Source organism: Ischnura elegans, chromosome 1 (genome assembly GCF_921293095.1).
Source record: "Ischnura elegans chromosome 1, ioIscEleg1.1, whole genome shotgun sequence".
NCBI classification, from domain to species: Eukaryota; Metazoa; Arthropoda; class Insecta; order Odonata; family Coenagrionidae; genus Ischnura; species Ischnura elegans.
The window spans coordinates 82,211,579-82,238,830 of record NC_060246.1 but is presented as its reverse complement, the minus strand read 5'-3'; the positions used below and the strand labels follow the sequence as shown (position 1 = coordinate 82,238,830).

Here is a 27,252-nt window from a genome sequence, read left to right as displayed (position 1 = left end):
CTTTCTTCTAGTTACATTGTCATCACTCTTACAATTTTAAGATGCATTATCTTAGGGTCATTCCATGTCAGTTCATCCAGGCATGACACCCACCGACTCGGATTTTGATGAAACTTGCCAATTTTCATCCTTCCATGCTGGAATGAAACAGTGTAAAATATTTCTTGGCTATCTCTAATACTTTTTTTTTCACGACCATTTGAAGTGTGGGTGAAACTGCAGTTTTTCAATGAATGCGGTCTCCAGAGGCACTTGTACCTCCAGAGGGAAATAATTTGTCTCAGCCATAGTTTTCATCTGATTCGTATGAAAATTTGCAGGTTTACTATAGAAGTCATGAGGATTCCAAAAACTAATTGAAAAATATCCTAAGGAATATTGGAAATTCTCTAAACTCGTATGTTTCATAAGATTTTAGAAAATTTTGCGTCAAAAACATGGTTCTATAAAACATCAAATTTTGACCTGAGGCAATATCTGAATCAAGCTAAATTATTTTTTCTAATATTCCTTAAGGTATGACCCACCACCTGTAAAAATAAAATTCATGGCTTTTTGCTTGCTTTGTTGTAAAAAAAAAATTATGCAAAAAAAATCCCTTTTCACGACTCTGGTCGTCAGTGTTGGGTCCTCCTTCAAGTGTGATGAAATGCTTGTGTTAACTGTTTTCTATATCTAAGAAAATATTTACAACATGTATCTAGTGCATAATACATTCAAAAATTCAAACATTTTTTATGTGCAGGTTGTTTTTCTCCCGATAAGAAAAATATATTTTTGAAATAGAATATTTTAAGGAATTCATAGCACTTACCCATCATTGCTGGGGAAAACTTGATTGTTGCTGTATAAAACACATCAAAATACAGGGTGCATGTCAATACAAGTTAACTTTCTCCATTTTGTATTGACAAAAAACTTCACGAATGTGTTTTACTTCATTAATGTTGCACAACTTATAAATGAACAATCACAATATATAGTCACTTTTGTCTGTGCATCAATTTGTAGTTCAATAGGATAGTATCCAAGGTCTTCACTAAGGCCTATCTCTGAGAAAGCTAATATTTCAGTTACACTAGAGTTACATTTTTTTCCCAGTAGTGGTAACTCCAAGTTTTCCTTTTAAATCCAACAGCCGTTGGTTCACACGTTCAATGTCTTTCTCCGAGAAGTAATACATTCGTCCTGAGCCTCTTGTGGTAGGAGTTTCCACGTAACAAATGACATTATTTACAGGAACATTGCAAATATCTTCTTTCTCTTTTGGCCAGTAAAATGATAAAGAATTTCACTTTTATATCACATGGATCAACATCCTTTGACATAAGTAGCCCAAAAAACCAGTGATTGTCATACAAGCAGGCCACAAAAGAATTTGGACAAGTTTTTGTTAAAATTTCTTCCCAACTTGGCTTTGTCAAGAAATTGTGGACAGAACTGTATGTGGTATCAAAGCTAATTTTTTTTGTCGCAATAATGTATATAAGAATGGTAGCTACGAGTACCTGGGATTGTTTTTACAAGGTACCAGCGAGTTTCTAATTGTTGCCGAATCATTGATAATTGTTCTTTTTTTAAAACGTAAAATGAAATTTTATCCACTTTGTACTTGCAGAACTCAAAACACCTTTACAATGGAAGTCATTGTATTACCCAGATCCCGCTGAAGGCTTTCTCTTGTAAGAATGCACTTAACTGTTCCACCTATCCCATCACATGGAGATTTCCCATGACTAGTTGAAAAAAAAGACCAAGAAGCATGCAAGTCAAAGTCCAGGTGATGATGGCATAGGTTTATAAAGTTTTTACAGTTCTTATATTGGCCGGCACAACCATCCCTGAAATATTGCACTTTCTTTACTTCAAGGAACTTTTCCTTTAAAAACTGAGTGACTATTTTTTGCGTTTCAAATACGAAAGTTACGTCATGTTCTAGATCGTCAGAAAACACACACAAACTTGACACACACAGATCTTTCTTCAGCTGTCCACGAGAATAAATTACCGCTGGATGTAGGGAACAACCATCCTGATTCCAGTGATGACCCTGAACCTCATCTTGTATTACATAATGGTAGTTTTCTCTGAAATCCATCAAAACAATGGCTTCATCTGGCTGTAGGTTATTTTTTAGTTCTCTTAGGTATCTCGCCTGGGATTTGTTTATGAAGGAATGTGGGAGAAGTTTTTCCAGATTGTTCACCAGACTATTGATGTATTCATCCAGAGTCACTGTTAACCTAATTTATTGGGTCCGATCTGTTGTCACCCATTGTATGTCACTTCATCTTCAGGGTCCCATTCCTCAAATTTACTTTTCAGATGCTCCTTCAGTCGTTTGTCAGACATACATTCTGAACAGTGCCGTAACATGCAATCCATGTTATCTTTGGAACATACCAAGCAGTCAAATAGGTTGTTTTAGGTCTCCTCTATAGAGCATCCGTGGAGAAGAAGTGATGCATTCTGATGGATAGCACAGACACACACAGAATGGGTTTCAGAGGATAATAATATTAATAATATTTTATTAACTCCGTAGGGATACAATTATCCATGGGTTTCGTCAAGATTCAGAGAGACATAAAAGAATCACAAAACACAGATTACAAAATATCAAGAGCCTGCCAACACGCACCATTTAGGCCGCAACAGACAGAATTTGGAAAACCCTATTTTTACAAGTGGGAATACAAATTAAAAAGCTGCATACAGCTCATTTAGGTTACTTAGAAGTAACCTCTTTTGCTTGTGGACATTTTTGGACAGACCTTATCTTTCATTCCTGGCATAAGGCGTGAATACTCGTAATTTTGGTAAAGTGACTGAACTAAGTCCACTGCAGTTTGTTCTATGTTTTTGCCCCTCCTTGGATCTGGTATGGCTATGATGCTTTTCATTCGTAGAATTCCCTAGCATGCCGAATTGTATATTCACTAACATTAATTTCGGTGGCTACTTTTTTCCTACTCCACCAAGTCGGAGCTAGTGTTAGTAGCTTAATTATCTCTCGCTGACTGCCTGCTGTCACCAGTTTTTCTTTTAGTAACCCAACTAGCACATCCATATCACTCGCTTTATCAAGAACTTCTGAATCATGCTCTGGAAGGAAATCTTTATCCAGTCCTTTGAAAACCTTTTTGTTCAAAGTAGAACAACATTAATGAGGTAAAAAACATTCGTGAAGTTTTTTGTCAATACAAAATGGAGAAAGTTAACTTGTATTGACATGCACCCTGTATTTTGATGTGTTTTATACAGCAACAATCAAGTTTTCCCCAGCAATGATGGGTAAGTGCTATGAATTCCTTAAAATATTCTATTTCAAAAATATATTTTTCTTATCGGGAGAAAAACAACCTGCACATAAAAAATGTTTGAATTTTTGAATGTATTATGCACTAGATACATGTTGTAAATATTTTCTTAGATATAGAAAACAGTTAACACAAGCATTTCATCACACTTGAAGGAGGACCCAACACTGACGACCAGAGTCGTGAAAAGGGATTTTTTTTGCATAATTTTTTTTTTACAACAAAGCAAGCAAAAAGCCATGAATTTTATTTTTACAGGTGGTGGGTCATACCTTAAGGAATATTAGAAAAAATAATTTAGCTTGATTCAGATATTGCCTCAGGTCAAAATTTGATGTTTTATAGAACCATGTTTTTGACGCAAAATTTTCTAAAATCTTATGAAACATACGAGTTTAGAGAATTTCCAATATTCCTTAGGATATTTTTCAATTAGTTTTTGGAATCCTCATGACTTCTATAGTAAACCTGCAAATTTTCATACGAATCAGATGAAAACTATGGCTGAGACAAATTATTTCCCTCTGGAGGTACAAGTGCCTCTGGAGACCGCATTCATTGAAAAACTGCAGTTTCACCCAAACTTCAAATGGTCGTGAAAAAAAAAGTATTAGAGATAGCCAAGAAATATTTTACACTGTTTCATTCCAGCATGGAAGGATGAAAATTGGCAAGTTTCATCAAAATCCGAGTCGGTGGGTGTCATGCCTGGATGAACTGACATGGAATGACCCCTTAATTAATATCTTCATGTTATACAAATATGCTTCCATTAAAAAAAATCATGTCCGGCAGCAAAAAAAGTGAAAAACTTTTAAGAATTTCAATGAACTATTTAATGTTATATCTTATGTTGACCAGAATTCTAACTAAATCAATTCAATATGCTTGTTATGCCAAGGAATTTTGTTCCAAAACATTTCATGTTTCCATAAATAAATTAGCAGCAGACTCGTCAAAACCATGTTTGCAGGGAGCTTTATCCCAGTTCACAATCGTTTTCATGGGGGCTGGGGTTTAAAATTCATTAATGTGCAATTCACAAACCATATCAATCACCATACCTGCGCAAGCTCAGATAAAGGGAAGATCTGGGGGGACTGATTCAAGAGACCAGGTTAACCCCATCCTGAATGGCTCGGTAAGATTTTTATGCTGTATTATAATATTAAATTGAAAATTTTAACATTGCATTGATAAGAACCCCAGCAGAGATGAATCTTATATAACTGAGATGCATATGTAAGCATTGTGGACATACAGCACATATATTACAATTAACTACGTTAATTTAATGAGCATCCTTAGGATACTTATATTTGAGAGATTCAAAAGTACCTTTACATCCAATGCCCTATTTATGATGCCAATTCATTCCATGAAAATCGAGCGCTATTTTAACAGCACTAATCAAATCACCTAGTTCAATATGGTATTATAATATGAGAAGTCTTAATTTATCCATGAGACATCACACTCACAAGTCTCATACAGTATTACTTTCGGTAATTCTCTCATGAAAACAATATAATGTTGTAAAAACATTTTCACAAATGATATTACATCATTTATAAATTGTTTACATTCCATTTTTCAGATATTATGAAACTGTGTCATAGGGGGGTGTGTGAGTAGCTCTTTATGATCTCCAGTCGAGTTGTAACTACTTGCAAGTATTGAGTTGAGTATGGTAATTTCTGGACCAGGCAATATAACTATGCAGACACCAACATATTGCCATTTTTCCGACCCCAAGTGAATTTTTCATCCGAACGCTTTGCCTGATGTTAAGACGTAAATATGATGGAGAATGTTGATAGTAACTGAGAAAAAACTGGAAGATGAAATAAAATTAACGTGTCTCCAAACAGTTCCATACGAACAATTGAAATGAATTAAATTCTAATACGCAGGATCTATGAGGAGGGATGTTGGCTGAAGGATTTTGTGAGGACGGTTCTAATTCCATAACCAAAATAGGAGGAAGCTGTGGAATGCAGAAATTATAGGACTATTGAATGTGCTACACACATTACAACCTGATCACCCAACATGACCGAACTCCCTGACCATCCCTGTCAGGGCCAGCTCTACAGACGTCCAAACCAATTCAGCTAACCTGACCAACTTACCAAATATTCTTCAGTACACAATGTGATCACGTGGAGTGAAGTTGGTACCAGCTTGTGTTGGCTCCACATTTTTCGAAAAATAAAAAAATTGGTTTGACCCTGGCCAATGATGTTCTCAATGATGACATCATAAATTATGAGAAGAGTATGGGCGAAGAAGTGGCTGCTTGAAGTTTCACCCACATGAATTTACTTCGAGAATTGGATGGAAATGATTTCCGAATTTGTTTGGGGATGGACAAAGGGAGTTTCATGGAGTTGCTTGGCAAGATAAAACAAGGGGGCTTCAGGCTCTAGTGGATAGGTTATACGAGCGTTGCGAGGAGTATGGGATGAGGATTAATCACAAGAAGACTAAGGTTATGCGGTTTTGCAAAGCATCACGAGCTAGGAATGTGAGACTCAAGGTAAAAGTAGAAGGGTTAAAACTTGAGCAGGTTGATCGATTTAACTATTTAGGCAGCACATTAGAGGAAAAGAGAAGAAGCGGTATGGACATCAGGAAGAGCATTGTGTTAGGAAAGGAGGTGTTCATTAACAGGAAAGAGCTTGTGAGAGGATCGCTAGAGAGGAGTTTAAAGGAAAGGTTAGTGAAGAGTGAGATCTGGAGTGTAGTGCTTTACGATTCGAAAATATGGACACTAACGAGGGAGGATGAGAGAAGACTGGAGGCATTCAAGATGTGGGTGAGGAGAAGAACGAAGAAGGTGAAGTGGATGGAGAGGAAGAGGAATTACGAAGTGCTGGACAAGGCGGGTGAGGAGAGACAGCTTCTAGATGAGATGCGGAGGAGACAGAAGGTATGGATGAAGGGAGTACTTAGCAGGTAAGGGGATGTTGAACACAGTGTCAGAGGGTAGAATGTTAGGTAAATAAGGTAGAGTGAGGAAGGGAATAGGATTTTTAGATAGCATGAAAGGGAGTAGGCATATAGTGAAATGAAGATACAAGTACTTGAAGGAAGGGGAGGCTACCACAATGCTTCTTAAATACTCAACGGAATACAGTGGAACCTCGTTAAAGCGAGTACGGGCTATAGCGACACCCCCGCTATAACGAGAGATAGCCGATGCACCGTCAATTGACCCTATAATAAGAGTGTTAAAAAATTCGTTTTTACGAGACCCTTTCGGTGTTGGCTCTCGCCATAGCGAGGGTTTCACCGCCGGAAGACTTTCATCAAGACCAATTGAATGGTTTGCGGCGTAACTTCGTGAAATTTCCTCATAATGGAATGAAAAAACTTTGTAAATTTCACATGAATTTTATTGGCACGACCAGTTTCATCGCTGCGCGACATCATCAGGTGCATATACAGGAGAGCACGGCCTTAAATACCCTGGGATACAAGGGAACGGGTGTTGGACCCACCCACCTCTTGTCCAACACCCGTTCCCTTGTATCCCAGGGTATTTAAGGCCGTGCTCTCCTGTATATGCACCTGATGATGTCGCGCAGCGATGAAACTGGTCGTGCCAATAAAATTCATGTGAAATTTACGAAGTTTTTTCATTCCATTCATCAAGACTCCTTAACCTCTGTAATTGCTAGCGATCTGTTAGAAATGAAGTTAATGGAGTGCTCAGTCTCAAATTTATGTGGTAAACTGTCGTTCGATAAATATAATGATTAACGAAACAATGCTTTGCACGATTTTTATTCAGTGCGGCGCTGATAAATTGTTTGAATAGTTAGTCGTTATTTGAGTAAGGAAATTTAGTGATGCAAAAAAACATCGCCTTTCGTCTGGATTTATGCTTACGTTTATCGGATAGATGTTTATCTGTCGCCGCATCACTCCTGTTCCTGTATATCTGTTCGCAACAGGTATATTGGCTATTATTTTCTCCACCTCCGGTAAAGCGACAATTCGCTATAGCGAGTGTTTATTAGTGTACCGTGGGGTGTCGTTATATCGAGGTTACACTGTACAAAACTACCTTAATTGGTAGAATATTTTAATAATAATACAGTAGACTCTCGTTAATACCATCAATGTTATTGAAAAGTTCTCGTTATTACGAAGCAAATCGTTGGTCCCGACACAAAGGCCTATCCAAGCTATAGTAATAGAAAAGGTTATTATGAAATTTTCGTTTTTACAAAATAACAAACCTCAGTCCTGGTCCTGGCGATTACAAAATGAACTTTGTTACGAAGTAAATTGGACATACAGGTAGTCCTCTTCCTACGCACATTCGATTAACGAACTTTCAGAGATAAGAGCATTCAAGAATTTCAAATTTGGCACCTTTCGATTTGGCCGATGCTATGAGGTGCGGTGTAGAGGAACTCACACTTTGGGCACAATCTGTACAAAATACATTGACTCTGTGTGAATTTAGGAACTGTTCAGCATTTCCCCCATTCTTCCTTACCGTGAGGAGCAATTTTTTTTTGCTCCAGCTGCGTCGCACGCCCAGCTAGATCAGTTTGTAATGTGTTCACTTAATGTGAAGTCTGGAAATGTTCATCGTTTGAGCCATTCTTCCTTCCCAGGGACAGGTAATTTTTTTTGGCTCCAGCCGCGTTGCACTCGCAGGTAGATGAGTGGATCACAATATTGAGATTACACCACATTGTAATGCAGTGTTGCATTTTGCAAGATAACCACACTTTTTGATGTCTTGCAAAGGTTTATTAACTTACGAACAAAGTCTCGAAACATCGTCTTGTAAGACTTCACATTAGGTGATACTATATGGCCAATTTTCTTCAACAATAGATTGGATTAGCCTTTTCATTAGGACCAAGAATTGCTTCGTAAAAACGAGAACTCTATAATACGGTAGTTCGTATTAACGAGTCTACTGTAATTCCCTCGGTCAGAAATTCGTATGGTAACTTGGCTACCACACGAATTGGCTAGTTTGAGCTCATAGTATTACATTTAGGTCCGAGTCCTACCAACACATAAAATGATCCATACATTTGTAATTACGACAGGTTGACTTCATGATCATGTGCTGCATCCATTGCATTAAAGGCCACCAAAACTTCAATTTTTCTACCCACTTCAATGCTAAAATTTTCCTTAAACTCCAATTCTCCTTTCCGTATTTGATTTCTCATGTTCATTTTTATCATTATTTTGTCATCCTTTTGTGTCCCCCACATTCACGTTTTAAAACTGTTCAGCCCAACTGTTTACATCTTGGCTGGCAAATACAAGTCCTTAACAAGTTGATCGCCATGCCGGTCATAATGACCTGAGTCGAGTGGCTCCCGTCATGCCACACCGGTCATACTGACCGGCCTCCGAGCGACTGTTTCAAAGTGGATTTCTGACGCCGGAGTGACCAGAATCTCTTGCTAACGTATGGGCCATGACCGTTGTGGCATAAGAATATAAATATTTATTTTAAAGTAAAGTACTAAAACACATTTAATGTTTAATGATCCGGGAATAGTTAACGGAATGAAAAACACTAATGGCATCAGAGGACATATCTACTAAAAACATCATGGCGGTCAACGTGTTAAATCTAGATCGAAACATTCCTAACCTCACTTCATCCAATAGCCATCTAAGGACTTCAATGTTTGACTGACTTTTTATTAATGGCCTAATGATCTAATGAAACTAGAAAAGTTTAGTGAAAAGTCTAATATGGAGCATGAAAATGTAGGCACTAAGGAAAGAGGAAGAGATGAGACGGGAATCATTCATGGAGTGGGTATGGAAGAGAATAGAGAATTAGAGATGGAGAGAAAAAGGAATATCTAGACGTGGCATTGTGGCACTAAAAACCAAATTAAAGGAAGGAATACAGTACTCTCATTATTAAGAAGTTTGCGGGACCGAAAAACCGGAGGTTCATATTAGCAAAGTTCATATGAACGTTTCTTTAGGAATTGTCGGAAAAAAAGTATTTACTAAACGCAATTATATTACGCAGAAATACCGTATAAGCTTGTGTAAGAGGCGCACCCCTATTTTGAGGATCGAAGCTATAAAGAAAAAAATTTTGCGACATTTATCCTATCGTGCGGTGTTGCAGACGTATGCCTGGAATTTCAACAGTTATCGAAATGTCCTCTTTCAGTACTATTTGAAAGAGGAAATTTTGATAACTGCAGCGGCATAAGAGGGAGTAGAAAGAGTTCCGATCCTCTCTTTGCATACGCCATCGCTCTACGTTGCTTGTCCTACTCACGAACAATTTTGTTTAAAAGCTCTCGCAGGAGTATTGCAATAGAATAGCAGCCGTGGAAAATTTTAAGGCAAAACACGACAGGCAAATGGCATGAGCTTTCCCAAGAGATTGAACAACAATCGGGGCAATCTCAGCGCCGTTGGATAATAACCACGTCATAGATTTAAGGCCCCTTGCACACGCACCGATTTTGGACGGCAGGTAAAATATCGGCCGTCCACATTCCAATAGTGAACAATGGGAGAGCATTGGAGCTTGCACACGTACCGACCACACGCCGGCACCGGCAAAATGCCGGTTAGCTGCCGGCTATTGTCACTGTGGATCGCCGACGCCGGCTCAAAAACTTAGCAACGTATCGTTTGACCGGTAAAAATCCGGCGTGTGTGCAAGCATCGCTTCGCCGGTAAAATATCGGCCAATATTTTACCGGCCGTCCAAAATCGGTGTGTGTGCAAGGGGCCTAACGGAACTACACTCGGCTCTCCATCAGCCAATGCCTCTGCCGTTTTTTCCTTTCCGAGACTCCACAGGAAAATATCAAGTTACAGGGGAACAATGGAAACGTGTTTCATCCCTACCCCATTCCACCAACTGACCTTTTTCGGTCTACCAGGTTCAATTCCCCGAGTTTCTGGAGGTCAAATGCTACGTGAGTCACCTTCTGAGCTCGAAGATATCTCGATATCTTTCAGCAATTGTATGACACACACGAGGTTCTAAAAAGAATTAGACCTAACGCGACGTATATCTTACAGCATTTAAGTTTTTTGAGCACTAATTGATTGACACAAAGATTTATAGCTAAAATAAGGCTACTAATATTCAACATAGTCCAAACAGCACAATTTCGGAAGAAACAAGCGTAGCATAAGCGCATTCAAACAAGACGAGACGGACTGGAAACTCAGGCAACGCAAACTGCGTATATCACATTGCTGCGCCTTCGCCCCTTCGCTTTAAAGGCAACGACGTCACATGCAAGATCGGACGTGTTCTTCCCTTGCTCCTTCGCTCGTAGCTTTAAATACGGAGGGGAGGGAGCCCTCATCCCCTCGACCTCTCCTTCAGCGCTCTTCACTTATAAGCATTTCTGATTTCTTCTACCCACCATCAAGTCCAACAATGAGCACACTCGTTCGAATTTTTTCAACCGCAGGTTTTGACACCAATATTACTACATGCAGTGTAAATGCCGCGGGATGTCCACTCGTGGCAATAAATTTAGCGCGCGCTCCGGAGCGAATCACCCCGCGCGATCTTTTCAATGTTCACCTCTGGGGTACCGACGTGACGGCGCGATGCTTGCAAGAAATTCAAACAGAAGCATTTTAAAAATACGTCACTAAGGGAGAAACTCCCCTGCCTGCCGCTTGATTTTGACCCAGGGTTCCAGATGACTGACTCACGCTGAAAACCAAGGCCACTCAGTTCCCCTTGAACTTGCAACCGGTGAAGGGGAGAGGGGGAAGATAAGAAGTTTGTGTAAGAGGCGCACCCCCATTTTTGGCTGCAATATCTGGGAAAAAAGGTGCGCCTCTTACACGCGCTTATACGGTATATATAAACAGGAAAATTTGTTTCAGTATCTCAACAGAAGAATGTGGCACAATGCAATCGAAGGTTGATATCTTCCCGAATACAATAAGTCCAATATACAAACTGGATAAATTGCAAGACCTTGTTCCTAAGTTGATAAACCTACAGTACAGCCGCCGAGAGTTGTCCAATGATAAGCAGAATGGTCGGAGTAGGCGGCAAGTCTGCCAGGTAAGAAAGGGAAACGCCTACAAAGGGTTCTGTGAAGAAAGGAGCCGGTAGGGACGATGATCGTGAAGGACCCAGAGGAAGAATCACTTGTTTTGGTGATTCGAAGAAAGGGTTTGTTTTGGTGGATCAGGCTTATTTCGCTGGACCTTATGCAGTTGACAACGTTGTGAGACAAGGCGAGGGTGAGTTTGGGGGACAGCGATTGGCTGTAAACCGTGCTGGCAGAGGGTTATCCGCCCCTCCTATTGTGCCGTCATCGGGCAACTCTCGCCGGCCGGACTGTATGAAAGGCATTGACAAGTACGGTTATCCTACAAAATGCAACACTGCATCACAATTGTGCATCTGTACTGCATCAAAATCGCTCCTCAAGGTAAGGAAGAACGAGGAAACGCTGAACAATTCCTAAATTCACATGTACTCAATGATATTTTGTAAGGTTGTGCCCGAAGTGCGAGTTCCTTTATGCCGCACCTCATAGCATCGGCCAAATCGAAAGGCGCCAAATTCGAAATTTGAAATTCTTGAATGCTCTTACCTCTGACAGTTGTTAATCGAATGTGCGTAGGAAGAGGACTAACTGTATGTCCAATTTACGAGCGGTTAAGAGGGGGTCACCTTGACTCCACCGGAATGAAGCTCATAACATGATGTTGCATGTAAACTGAATAAAGAACCATAATTGACGCTCTTGGGCACAGTGCACAAGAAGAACTTAAACGTGGCGCGATTATTAAAACTTACTGTACTGAATATCCACCTAAATGCCATTGCTTATGCATGGAACTTCGTAATAAAGTTCATTTCATAACCGCCGGGACTGGGACTGAGGTTTTTAATTTCATAAAAATGGAAATTTCGTAATAACGTTTCTTTTACTGTAGCTGGGATAGGCTTTTTCGTCTGGACCAATGATTTGCTTTGTAATAACAAGGACTTTGTAATACCATTTTTTGTATTAACGAGAGTCTACTATAGTTAGTAAGCAAGGGATAACAAAGAAGATATGGATAGATTGACGGTAAATAGACATAAGCCCTTTACTATACTGAGGAAGAATATTCAAAGCAGGGAAGAGGGTCAGGTTGATTTGTAAAATGCTCTAAGTAAACCTACTTGCATCCACCTTGGGATGTCTCCTTGTCATAGGTACAGTAGAATTCTTGCACAAAGAAACTCCACTTGGCAAAATCTCATGAATTTCTCAGCATTAAAAACTGATAGCTCTGTCCCCTTATCATACGTAAAGCATGGAGAAAAATCTCCAGTAATGAACTTCTACAACAATGAACCTGTTGGACTAAGTCCACGCATGGGCCCCAATTAGAAAAATGACCACTTCTTTGGCAAGGTATATCCTTAAAAATCATTTTACTTAGTGTTTACATGCAATTTTACTTCTTAAGTCCAACTTTGTGCTCTCTCTAAATTGTATCATAGAGCCTAGTTTTCATTGATCCAAACGGTGCTCCTGCCAGCTGTGTCACTTTATCATTGAGTAATATCAGAAGCAAGAATGCCAACGTGGCCTTCTTCCTAATTTACCATCTTTCAGCTTGTCAATTTAATCCAACCCAGACAGGAAACAACAGTACGCTCATAGGTACTGACTCAATCTTTTTCTCATGTCAGTCATTAAGTATGGGCTAGTAGAGCATAAAAGAAGTACAGTGGAACTTGGTTAGTAAGTTCCTCCTTAGTACGGCGATTTCTCTTGGTCCCGGTACCATCCAAACAAAATACAGGTAAAAGTATTTGGTTAGTACGTTTGAAAAAATTGTGCTTTCCTGGTTGGTACGCTCAATTGCTATCCGAGACGCAACGGGCAATTCGTTCTCTAGTATCTTCTTAATGGTCGTAACCTTCCGAATTCATGATTTAATTTATTATTATAAGCCATTGACATTCTTGCATTTATTCCACATCTCTTTCTTCGACCATGATTTATCCAAATGCATTTCTCAATTCTTCGTGATGAATAATAAAATGCGGCCATTTTTCAGGAATGTCTTACTAACTAAACTGCAGCCAATGATTTTCCCCACCCCGAGCTCCCCACCTTCAATTGCCTCTGGAGTGACCACTGCAAACAAATTTCGCGAGTAGGCAATTGTTGCTATTGCATGAGTTATCATGACGAAGAAATGAGTCTTATCCAATTCCCATTTTATCTAAAGCAGTACTGCATGTACTCCATAAACTCGACATCGAGGCTATGGAGTACGTGCGTATTTACTTGACTACTGCTGCGGGAGCAGACGATGCTCTGGATCTCCACGTGAAGCTTAGCTTAAAAATACTTGATCTCGGCACGAAAGCAGACGACATTAGACAATTTTTTAAATAAATTTCAACTGTATAATATAAAATCTTCTTGTAATTACGTCAATCTAATAATCTTGCGTGTTATTAATCGATATATCCATCGATAAAACAATCGATATGGTTTCATTCCAGAAGCGAATGTGTATGGCTATTGCCGTAATTTAAGGTTAATATAATTTTGTCCAATTTTTATGATATTTAAAAACAACCAGTTGTCATACTCAGGGTTGTTGTTATATTCTCCAAGTACGCTTTGAGAAAGAAGAAATGACTTAGCTTTACTTGTCCTGTAACGCTCATTTTCTTGATTTTAAAGTTGATTGTTAAAGGTGAAAAGAGTTCAGGAGGGCGATCCTACGAGAACTACCGATAGTAATTGTAATTATAACAACTTTTCCACAGATTGCAATTATCCCGACTGCTATTATTTACTTTCCTCGTTAGCACGTTTTCCATGTTAGTACGTTCATTTTTTGTGGTCCCTTCAGAAATGTACTGAACAAGTTCTACTGTATTTTGTGTGTATTACATTTATGACATTTCCAAGATGACACACATGAATATAGACAACTTCTAGCAAAGTTGAGATCATAAGTCCGGAACAATGGGAATCTCACTTAAGTAGCAGCATTGGTATATGGCTATTGAGACATCACTTAATGTATTACTACAGCAGGCCATTGCGATAATTCATGAAACAATGTGCTAAGATGACCACACCGAAGTCAAATTAAATAGTTTTCAGAGATAAAGAATTTCCTCATTGATGTGAGCATTATAATTTGAAGAGTGAATTCTATGACAATCATCAACACCAGCATTTCATCATTTATCTAAAATTAAGTTGTATAAAATTTTAAACAATAAGTTTTACTTCTATAAGAGCTTGTTAACCTCTATGTAATGAAGACCTCTTTATAACAAAACCTTTTCACTGTCCCAGGGAATTTGATACAAAGGGGATTTTTAATTGTAAATGAAATAAATACAAGATGAAGTACTAACCATCCATATGTTTCCTTCTGTCGTGACAATCCCCATCTTCTCTATTGCTACTGGTCTGGTTGTTCCAGTAGACGTCCCTACACTCCACTTGCCGTGAGGTCGATTTTTGATCCCTGGAATTACTGATTGAGGCTCGAGAGTTGGAATGTTTATCATGAGCTGAAAAAAATTAATATACATGGAATTATTGATAATCAAGCAAGCATATAGGTTCACACCATAGTCACTCTGTATTTAAGGCAATAGCCAAATAAAGAGAAAATTCTCTTGATGAACAAAATACAATATTAGAATATGATACAAATTTTAGCCTTGGTTAGTTCTGAAAAACTAAGTACAAAGTAAAGCACTGATTATATGTGGGAGGAGGAAGCAAAAACAGAAATAAATAAGACGGCCAATCCATTCATGATGATTATCCTAGTAGTTTTGAACTTTATATTCACTTCCACTACACTGATCACTTCAGCATCTATTGCACCCATTGAATTGCATGTAGCATTAGGTAATGGAGAGAGGGAAAGGCAAACCAGAAAAGAGTAAGAAAGAAGTATTAAAGGAGGGCTTGGAGCAAATGGCTGAGGAACAGACACATTGCAACCAACATTTAATAGAACAATAAGGGTTCAGTGCACTATTGTGTAGCCACTTTGAATGGCACTATTAAAAATTGTCCTTCCCTTTGGGCTACAACCTTGCACATTCCTGTGCCCCGAGAGCTGCACAGGCAGAAGTAATTCTCAATTACCCCAGGCATGAGGACCCTTTCTAGATAGATCTAAAGGTAGGAGCCAGACACAAGGTGATGGAGCAACAAAAAAAGTTGAAATAACTTAGGGAAACCCAACAAAATACATCTTCCCTGAAAACATGGAGCAGAAACAAATAGTTTTGGAAAGTCATCCATGTGAACATGGCATGGCGGACTAATGGGCAGGTTTTGTTTAAGGCAGCCAGGGCATTACCTTCAAGGTCTATTCATTTAATATTTCTTCAATTGTACAGGGAAAACTGTTTCACAAAACATTTATTCTCAATTACAGAAAAGTAAAAAGAAAATTAAAAAAGAAAAAAATGGAAACAAGTATAATCAATCACTTAACGATCTCATAGAGTATTGTACTCCTTGCTTATTCCTATAGCACAACAACATTGCAAATTTTAGCAAGTGATTCAGTTAATGAGCAAGAGAAGGTTTGCATGAGCACCAGAATATACTTTGGGACACAAAAAGCTAATTTCCAATTAAAGAAGAAAGAAATATATAATACATAACATAAAGGGGCAAAATAACATCTCAGATCATGTAATGAGCTAGTACAGGGTGAAACATATCCATGAAACAAGTACTTTATATTCCACAACAGATCCAAATCCATACATGTAGCATCGTACTCTACAAAGCAAATTCCTATCATTAAAATAGAATTCAGCTTAACCGTTTCCTGCCAGCACCTACAGTTAGAAAACGTTTTCCGTGCTATGAGTAGCGTGAGAATATTTAAAACCTCTCTTTACAGAGCTCTTTTTTGGGTTGGAGTTACCCTGCTATTTTCGTCCCTGAGATTTTTGACCCAGTTCAATGGGGCACACGTCCCTTACCCCAGGCACTGGACTGCATACACCCTTTATCCCTATCATAACACGAATCCATGGTCACGTTAATGCACTACCAGTATATTTTTCAACCAAATATTGCATTTGATTTTCAATAATTTACTCTTCTAAAAGAATTACTAACATTTTTAAGCATTGTGGAATTTTAACCAGATTTATAGAGTTCATAACAACAAAGTTAGCGAACATAAGGTACTAAAACAAAAGTCCTTTATTTTTAACATTAAATTTTGTTTAAAAATTGCTTACGCACAGAACAAAATGAAGAATTCCTTTCCAAGTATAAGAAATTGTAGCATGAAACAAAATATATAATTGAAAAATACCATTCACAATATAACCACTTAGCAACAGATTCTTGTGGTGAGGATGATCATAAATGAGTGGGAGGGTCGGGCTTAATTGCCGAAGAGTGACCCAAAGGTCTCGTTAAGCTGGGTCTCAGGCTGGGCCTGAATGCATCAGACTATTGCTATCTCAGTGGTCACTTCCCTTCCCTCGCGTCGGCTAGAGCAGACGTCTGCTCGTTTGCATTGAAACATTTGCACCAGCTACACCCGATGCCACGTGTAATGGGTTTGAAAATTCCCATCAGCTCCACCTGAAGTCCGGCACGAAAGGGATAAATGAGTAGATCATACAGTGAAAATCCCATCATAATGAGAGACTGGCAATCAACCATCGAAAAGGTTATGACAGACATGGAACAAAATGGACATAGCAAACCTAAGGAGTAACACAAACGCAGGATTTTACCCCACCCACCTGAAAATACCCCTGGTTTTACACAAAAAGCTGATATTTTTCAAATAAATGAGGTGTGAAAAGATTAGCTGATAGGAGAACTGAGTGGAGAGCTGCGTCAAACCAATCCTAGGATTGTTGACCAGTGATGGTGATGATGATGACAAGGAGAGGTCATGTACCTTGCTCCGCCTTTTTCAAAGCCTTATTTTTGATTGCATTCGGAATGGCAAACATATCACTGAGCTGATAGTGATTCCATTGAATGGGCATTAGTTTGGCTTTAATTAATTACTATTCATGCAGTAATTTTAACGATAATGACTACACTAGCAAGAGTTGGAGTGCTCTAAATTTTTTATTGCTTATATTGATCAACTTCCAAATTGAAAATGAAAATCACTTCTTGTGAGAGCACATGCTATTAAGGCAGTTTTACACGGTACACGGAATTGCGCAGGTTAGAGCTGCATTAACACTTTCAGTGCGGATGACATATACATATGCCATGAAGGCTTTTCCACTCAGGCGGAAGACATAAATGTATGTCTTGAAGAGTTCGTTTTTCTGTTGGTCACTGGGGTGCTCCGAGCGCACCTAGCGTTACTTTTTCACCCTCCCGCAGTTCGGGAGTGACCTTACACTATTGCGGAAGTGTCCCTTTCTAGTTCTACGTGTTCCTTTATTTTTAGTGTATTTTTGTTTACTTTAGTGCTATTTTTGGGACAATTTGGCAGGTTGGGATTTTTCTTTTCATTTCCTTCACCTTTTTTTCATTATTCTTATCGTAAATATCCCATCATGTCTTACAAATGGATTATTTTATTAAATTTTTTTTTTTTACCTTCCTTTATAATTTCTACATATTTTATGTGCTATCACTAAAATTATGATTAGGCTAACCTTTTTATTAAAGATTTATTATCCCCGTTTCATACTCACTACATTATAAAAAAAAGTATCTCAGTGCGGTGCTTCAGTTAATTACGTTATATTTGAATTACTTTTTCTAGGAACTTTTTTTATTATTGCAAATTACATTTATCCTGGGTGATTTTTTTGGGTCTTTTTCTTACTTTTACAGTATATGCAGTAAACTCTCAATTATATGAAGCAGGATTTTACAAAGTTTTCGATTATACGAAGTGATATTGCAGTCCCGGCAAAAAGCCTATGCTAAATACATGGCGCTATTCGATTATACGAAGTTTCGATCATACGAAATGTTTTGAAATTACGAACTTCGGCTCGGTCCCCAGGAACAAATGGCATTCGTTTATACGAACTACGGCGAAATATTTGTAAACAATACTAGTTACGTCGGAGTAAGTAGCTAAAAAAATTCTGTGGCCCATCAAAAGTGTGAAATTGTAAATGATAGTGCAACTTTGGAGAGAAAGGGTTCGCCTAAAACCTCACGGTGGGAATTTAGGGGAAGTAGGAGTTCAGTAAAAATATCGCGACTGACATAATGCCCCTATTTACGTCCCTATTCGTAAACATCGCATCGACAATACATCGTAGTTTTACATGTCAGGAAGGTCGCGCGAGGTATTTCGTACACTCCTACTTAACCCTTTGCACTGCTCTGAACGTACTTTGAAGACTACTTGACTACTTTTCGCCGAAGCACTTTGAAGGGTCCCTAAGTCCCTTTCCTCGACGAGCTCACCCTCGCTGGCCCCTCTCCTCGACCCTCCGAGCGGGGGCCTCCCTCCCCAAAAGTGACCGCTCTGACTGCATTTTGAAAATCTATCAATCAATGCCATCATCAAAAAATAATTGTTTGCCTGCCAATCAGGCAATCAAGTACGTCTCTGAACCGTGTTTCTGGGATGAGAAATAACAATTTTGTTAACTTTGCTAAAATGGCCAAGTTAATAAAATTGTTATTTTTCATCGCAGAAACACGGTTCAAACACGTACTTGATTTCCTCCACTACAATCGCAAATTGCTGGAAATCGGCCGGATTCCCTTTCATAGTGCATCATGAGGATGTTCTCGAGGTTGGTAATTGATACAACTAGCCTACTAGTAATTCTACCGCTATAATATCACGGTTATGGTGATTCGTTACGTTATACCTTCAGGAAGCTGCAGCAGATGAAGTCGCGGAGGAGATTAGAGGCTTAAAAGATGATTTTGAAAAATACTTGGACAAAGCAGGATGAGCACAGCGCGCAACATCAAACGATTATATTGCTCTAGACGATGATATCCAGGCTTGCGACAATGCGACGCCGGTACCTACGTCGGATGAAGCAGCGGCTGGGACTAGTCATAATAGCAGTGACGACGAAGATAAAAGTGAGGAAGTAATTTCACCAAATAAAAAAGAAGTATACGCTGCCCTCCAAACATTAAGATATTTCGATCTAGCTAACGATTTAGATCACCAATTTAATTCCCATTCATGCAAGTGAGAAACCATGGTGGAAGCGGCGATGGAGAAGGGAAAAAAGCAAAAAAAAATAACAGATTTTTCTGGGTAATATCTTTCCGTGTATATATTAGCCTTCCTGAATAAACAAATATCTTAAGTATTGGGCTTTATTTACCAACAACTTATTTTCAAGGCCACTCGTAATGAAGACTCGTGAGAAGAAAATGGGAAATTCATGGTGGTATAATTATTTAACGATCTTTCTCAGCATAAATCGATGACAAAAAGCCTTTTCTAAGAATTCTACCGTGAATAACCACCTAAAACATTTAAATAAGGCCACTAAAGACAAAAAAGGGCGGAAGAAACAAAAGCAAACATTTTTTCGTGACTTATGAAAAAGGTTTGAAATTACGAAACTCGATTTTACGAAGTGCCAATTTCCCGGTCCCACTGACTTCGTATAATCGAGAGTTTACTGTATTCTCATTCGTTTCTCTAGGTCAATTACCAATCCTCTATTCATTTCGATTCATTTCTGAGTAATTCATACGTCTTGGGGTTAATAGCAGATTTTCTTCCTTTTCATAAAAAATAACATATTATTCGTGTATGCAACACTGCATTACATGTACAGTATTGGTTTGTATTTTTTTACTCATGTATTTGTTTCCTTAGCTTTGTAAACGAAATTGCGGAAATGAATAGATAAACTCAGAGGCATTTTAAGCATTATCTACAGCATTTAACCATTATTTATTCCCTTGAAACAGTATTTTTATCTTATTTTTTAATTAATTCATATTTTATGTGCAACCACAAGAATTATGATCAGACTTAGTTTTTGTTAATAACGTGTATTCCCATCTCAAAACTCACTATTTTATTCCAAAATGTTTCCATGGGGTCCATAAGGTCGTATTTTATAGTTTATTAATAATTTTTTAAGTCATTATTGCAAATTACGTTTTTTTACATGTTTTGGGTTTTTTTTCCTAATTTTACGGCATATTTTTTCAGTCATTGCTCCACATCAATTACTTGTCCTCTGTTCATTATGGTGTTTTCATTTTGTAGGTCATTAATACGTTCTGGTATTAGGTACAGATACAGTCTTACTTTTCATAAAAACTAACATATTAATCACATATGCAACACTCCATTACACAAATTGTACTATTTTCCTGGATAATTTTTAAGGCTCAAGGTTGGAGTCCCTCCCTACCAGCGGCACTCCCAGGGATTATTTCAACTTGCAAATGATATTTTCTTTGAAATAATCCTCTCTTAGACGGAGAAAAATGCAGAAAGCGTTTTCCTCAGAAATCCTTCACCAAGGGCCTTCACTAAGGGCATAATGGGTTGGAAGCGATTGGGCAGGGAGAACTGGAAACTTGGCTGGGTCTTCTTCTCCACATGGGCGCAATTAGGGGTAACACGATTTCTTACGATTAGAGGAGGTCAGAGTTAGTGCGAGTACCGATATTCGGGGAGAAAATGTGCCGTGATAGGTTTTTAGGAATGATGCAGGCTCTTCATTTCTCCGCTAACCATGAAGGCATCCGTAGGACAGTGACTACGATTTGCCCAGAATGTGAAGGTCAGCCAGGGCTCTGTCTAAGGCCTTGTTTTCAAATATATCATAAAAATTTGTAAGAATTTTTATTGAAATGTTTCAATTTTGCAATAACCCTGAGGTAACATAATTTGCTTTGATTAAGAAAATGTTTATTCCATAAATTTATATTTTGCTTGCCGTTCATTGTGTGTTCTACTTCTGTGACTTGAAAAAATTAAATCTACGGGCTTTGAAACAAAAAAATTACACATAAAGACTAATTCCAAGATATGTTCATCTTTAACCTAAGGCATCAACGGTAGAAGAAGTATTATAAATGGAAATATGAAAAGTTTCCTCCTCCATACAAGTGAAATTGCATGTGTGTAATGCGGGTTGCGTGTATTGTCAATTACTGGTGACGGGTGGCATACATGTATGTCATTAACGTTTTTTACAAATTGTGCGAAATAGAAACAAAAAAAATTGCAAATTCTGTTGTATTACTTCCAACACCACCGCTAGGAAGGTAAATCACCCATCCGTCATTGGAGGTTACGGCGAAAATATCATCCGCATTGAATGTGTTAATTTCTAAAATGGCGTGGAATTGCGTGAATGCATGAACGAAATTAGAACAGGGGCTATTTTGCAGTCTCTCATCCACGCATTCTCGCATGTGTTCTAGCAATTCACCGCTTTACACTACGCAATTTTGATTGCGCCTTCGCACGTACGTCAGATTGCGCAATTCCGTGTACCGTGTAAATCGGCCTTTAAAGCTCGCGGCGAGCAGCAATGTGCAGATGTAAATAAGTACACAAAACGAATATAAATTGCCACATCTCTTGAACACCCGTAATTCACTCCTAGGTGAGATAACTTACAAAGTAACTATATACTAAAAGAACCATTCCGAAATATTACTTCAATCAACAAATAGGATGTTATAAAAGTTGATTATTTCAAATCAATTACTACACCAATGTGTCTTGTGCTCGCTGCTTCCCAAAATCTTCTGTAGCCCTTCCAGAATAATAACAAGAGGACCACCAACAAATGTCATATCTTCATAAAAAAAACCATGGTTATTGCTCCCTGTTTATCTTTCAGCATGTTTTGAGGAGTGTAGTAAGCTGAGTTTTCATATCCCCCATTAGAAATTAAACTGCTTAAATACCTGAACCCTATTATGATAAAAAAAAATTTCATGTCCATGCTTGTTGCGTACGTTGCGTCGTTGTACGATCAAAATGAAGACTACAAAATATGTACTGCCGTGATGAAGCCCCAATCCCTGGCCCCCTGAGTAAGACTCCACTATGCTAACCACAACACCAACATCTCTAGGGAGGAGCGCTATTTTGGAATTATATAGGGCTTGTTAAAAGTACAGCATGAAAATTAATTAATTACAGCCAAACTAAAGCCCATTCAATGGAAACACTACCAGTTCAGAGATGTGTTCGCTTTCCGAATGCCATAAAAAATACAGCATTGAAAAAGACTGAGCAAGACACGTGACCTATCCTTATTAGTTTCACTGATTCCTACAAGATAGCAATATCATTGATGGGGAACTTTTTCCAGATCTTAGAATAGAATTAACAGTCCTACATGGATTCAGTGGTGGGCGACCTGACACTGCAAAAAAGTAGTTTTGCTTACTTGAGAAACCTTCATCAGTACACACCACCAATAAGTGCTCAGTCTCCTGTTACATGGTTTGAAAAAAACTTTAATTAGGCCTACAACCAATTGTCTAACCATCCACTTGTTGCATATAATGATGACCATCAATTTACAATACATTCAACATACGCCAAACTAACCTACAAAATGGATTACAAGAGCTCACTATAATAGCAATTATGATAGCTATTTACAGAAGATAAATCATGGCAAAGGATAACTTTTTTAAAATTGGAGAAATATTATTGGACAACTTCAGCAAATAGCAAAATTCAGCCATTTGACCGTTAAATTAGAGGAAGATTTCCTTACCCCACTTCATTTCAAGTTATTTTACGTAAGGAAGATTTCTGTAGTCTTAAATTTCAAGAGTAGTTTTGACTTCCATGATGTTTTGGAAATTCTACTTTTGGCTTTTCATCAGGTTAGATTTCCATAGCACAATAATATGTTTCTTTGTTTTTGCCAGCATCCAAACAGTTGTCCCAACAAAATCCTTATCTTACTTTCAATAAAGCAATTGTTTTCTTAGAAAATCATGGGAAAATAAACTTAAGCATAAGTAATGCAAGGGTAACATTATTTACTGCATGTAAATAATTGTAGTACTTTAAAATATCATGTTTGTGATTTTTGGTTTTTAAAAATGAAGATATTTTGCCACTATCATGACAATCACAATCTTGTGACAATATCTCATAATTAAGATTCAAATGAAAAATATGGAATTGTGAGGTCTAATTTGATATATCACCCAAGGCTAGATGGAAGGGGTGTACAAGCCCACATGCACACACCATGCATTTACACTAACTAAGCAGCCCTTCAAATTAATGATCACAATTAAAATATTTTATTAAAGAAGCTGAATTGCATACTTATCATCACCAGTCTAAATTGTTTCATTGCTTAATTGTGTACTGAATATTGAATTTCAAATTAAAAGTGACAATTAATTGTGCTTCAACTCAGTTTGATTTATAAAATAACCATTCCAAATCTGCACAGAACTAAGTAACTGAAATGGATATGCAGTTCACTAATACGGCAGAAAATAGATGGTATTTTTATTTAGTATAATATTTACTAGTCAAGGAAAACACAGCTCTAAGTACCGAAGGACAAAAATACCAATTGAACATGTGTTTTGTCTAAAAACTGAGAGAGCCCAAAAAAACCCAAAAGACAATAAAAAAAAGCCTACTGGGTTGGTTAAAAAAGAAAACAGGTTCCTGCCAACCCTTCTCAACGATTCTTCATATTCAAAACCTACTCACAGCAGAAGAATGGTGTCAGAGATAAACTCGAAGAGGGTGTGAGAGTAGACTTGCCAGGCAGCTAAGTCTCTACAGTCAAGTATTCTATTCCACGCTATTTCTACAAAATTAAAGGCAGCAGAAGAGGAACTTCGTAATCCGTAACAACCTAGCTTCCCGATTAGCTTACAAGTAAATTCCCTCAGGACTACAGAAAATAATTTGTAATTGCGTACTTTCTTCACATCCATGTTTGCTATGCCGCTCTTCTGAGGTATACTCAACATTTGAGGTGGCACGGAGGGGAGTGTACTACTCAGGGAAGAGAAACCCAGAAATGTGGTGGTTAAGAAAATGTCACACTATTTTGCAATGCCCGAGGGGAGCGTCATAGTTTGAAGAGTAGATTGCATATCAAGTAATGGTTGGAGGTTAAGTAAAAGTGAATAGTAAAGCATATCAAAGAATAACATTCCTTGTGAGAAAATTGCCTGATTTTGGAATAAATACTTCCCAAAAATGGGATCCAAGGTCATGTGGCTTCTCATTCTATAGAAAAAAATGTTTCTGATGACCAACTTACAGCATTGTGCTTTACAGATTTTATATGGATTGGAGCATCCACTAACATTTGCAGTGGTGAATGGTGATAAGCTCTTTTGTGAAGCAAGCCTACGATGAGGGAATATTAAGCTATCTGTGCAAAAGTGAATGAAAATCAAGTTTCTTGTGAAAAATGACACCTAAATGAATGACTTCATAAGCCTAAGCTTGAGAAAGGAATATTCTTGTTTCAGATTGGCTCTGAGAAACCGTTACAATTAAAAGGTGAGTGGACTAAGTATTCCGGTCGCTTTGTGTACTTCAAACATCTGTCATTACAGCAATGCAAAATCATGTGTTTCACTTGGAATTGTCTTAAACTCATAAGTCTCCCATCTAGTTTTTGATTAAATAGTTAGTACTCCGATTTATGATACCCCATTTGCACAAAAGAAAAATAAAAGTATACCATTGCTATTTTGGACTTTGATTACAACTAATCAGGAATGCCAATGGACCCATAATCAATTATTTGTATACACACCTAAACCAGGATCCAATATTGGTAAGAAAGTAGCACATCTGAAGCATTTCAACAATACGCACCGAGAGACTGAAGTGAAATATAAAGATAACACAAAAAGCTTGGATTCTTCTGTTATCTTTATATTTCACTAATCATGCCTTGGGTGCATCCCTTTTCCAGGACCTGTCCTGAATCAATCGAATTAACCTTCTATTCATCAAATGCAATAGAGAATGTCATACGGCAAACATTATGTAGGAAAGTGGATATAATCAAGAATGAAAAAAATAAGCTATATTCAACTCAAGTTCATCCTTAAGGCGCTAGCTTCAATAAATTTGCAAGGGAAAGGAACCCATTTTAACTCACATGATCGACTGGAGCTGCTGTAACTTCTGCTTTCCCCTGAGTCGCCTCTGTCACTTCGTTCTCTCTCTCCACGGTCACTGCTTCCACCGCCACCACCTTTTGCTCCAGCTGTACCACGTCCTCCCCTCTCTCTTTCAACCCACTCACGAGGCTTTTCCCACTGTGACACTTCTGTCTTGCAATTGTAATAATATTTTTTCCCTGAAGAGCTAATGTGTTCAGACCAGTCTCCCACCCTTGTAACACGATCGCGATCATCTCGCTTGTCCTGAAAATATTCACAAAAAATTTCATTAGCTACTGATTGAATACAGAGGCTAATAAAACAAATATTGACACCATTTAAAAGGAACTGTGCCATCCAGCTAATACATCAAGAGAAAAACACCTAAATTTAGAATATAGAAAAACAAAATGAAGCCATGGGGGATTTATTTATAATTATGGATAAAAAATTCATACATTATGTTGAAAACCTTTGCAGCAATTTAACTGCAAACTGTGTGGCTTAGTGAGAATGAAACATTTCCTACCTGATTTAACACCATCAGCTTCTCTACTTATTAGTAAAGAACTAACAAAAGCATTACACTGCTACCTAAACTCATTTATCACCACCTCCACTTACTTACCAGAAGTAAAAATACTAAAGCAATGATACAAGCATAGCAGAAAGAAAGACTGCCAAAAGAATTTTGTAATATACAAAATTTCAAGGAAAGAAAGAGGGACATGCAAGGATGCACTAAAAACAACTTGTAGAAAGATAAGCAGAGATTGAATATAAACCTATTAAAATTGCTGCAACCATATAGCCTTCAATAAAATCTTAACGGTACAGGGTTTTGAAAAAGTGCACAGTAGCAGAGAAAAACAAAATATTGTGAGTGCAGGAAAGCTAAGCATCAAAGCCAAGACCCGATATTACAAAATCTGTATCACAAACACCACCTTAAGAATTGGATTCCCCACTCACCTGGCTAGACATATGTAATGACTTCCTCTGAGTCGTGTCTCTTGTAGCGTTTTGTGTCAGTTTAAACGGATGAGGAATGATATTCTGTGGGTAACACCAATCGAAATCACCATAAAAATTATTAGAGCTTGAGAAAGACCTTACCAATTTAAACCATTCTATGAATCCTAATTTAGGCTATTTACCTTTTAATACTAAAAGCCAAAACCAAAAAATGCAACATTGATCTAAGCAACTTTTTCAGGTTAATCACAAATTGAAGCAGAAATGTTAGTACTACTTAATGAATACTGTGAGCACCTGATAAATATGCATCTAAAGCAATGATGAAGGCAATTTATGTACAGGGAGACATAACAAGCAACATAATTACTCACTTCTGTGCTACTCCTGTCATGGTTTGTTCTATGCTCTGTGTCACGGCTTTCTCTAGATCTTTTATCTTTAGGCGACCTGGAACAATCTGCAGACCAAAATTGTATGAATATAAGACATCGTTATCTTAAACTTAGAGAAAAAACGAGATCGTAAACTAAGTCAACACAACTTCCAGACAACACAACTTAAGGACTTCCAGCTGTAAAAAAATCATAATATTCAAAGGTTTAATTGACATTCTCACCGGAATACTTATCCCTTGATTTATAGTCTCTATTTTCTCTCTCCTTTTCTCGAATTTTCTGCAAATAAGAGCTTTTGTTTTGGTAATTTCGGTCCCTAGGGCTTTGCGAGTCTGGGCTATCTGATCTGTAGGAATTTCCGTTTGGTGAATCCCGCATTCTTTCATGGTTGTATCTCTCTGTATAGTTTCCTTTGGAACTACTATACTTATTCTGAAAATAAGATGCACAAATTATCAGGTAATACTACTAGCAACA

At 37.9% G+C, this 27,252-nt stretch overlaps 1 protein-coding gene across 2 annotated transcripts in view; it reads right to left on the bottom strand.

Moving 5' to 3' along the window:
* Nucleotides 1-27,252, bottom strand: part of LOC124164530 (WW domain-containing adapter protein with coiled-coil homolog) — a 49,692-nt gene that overhangs the window by 21,473 nt on the left and 967 nt on the right. Inside the window, exons 3-7 of one of the 2 annotated variants that reach the window (XM_046541892.1) lie at nucleotides 26,997-27,207; nucleotides 26,752-26,837; nucleotides 26,375-26,458; nucleotides 25,399-25,666; nucleotides 14,710-14,868 (exon numbers count right to left, since the gene is read on the bottom strand). In XM_046541892.1, coding sequence (XP_046397848.1) covers nucleotides 14,710-14,868; nucleotides 25,399-25,666; nucleotides 26,375-26,458; nucleotides 26,752-26,837; nucleotides 26,997-27,207 — 808 coding nt within the window. The remainder of the gene's footprint in view (nucleotides 1-14,709; nucleotides 14,869-25,398; nucleotides 25,667-26,374; nucleotides 26,459-26,751; nucleotides 26,838-26,996; nucleotides 27,208-27,252) is intronic. The other variant, XM_046541900.1, reaches the window with a different exon arrangement.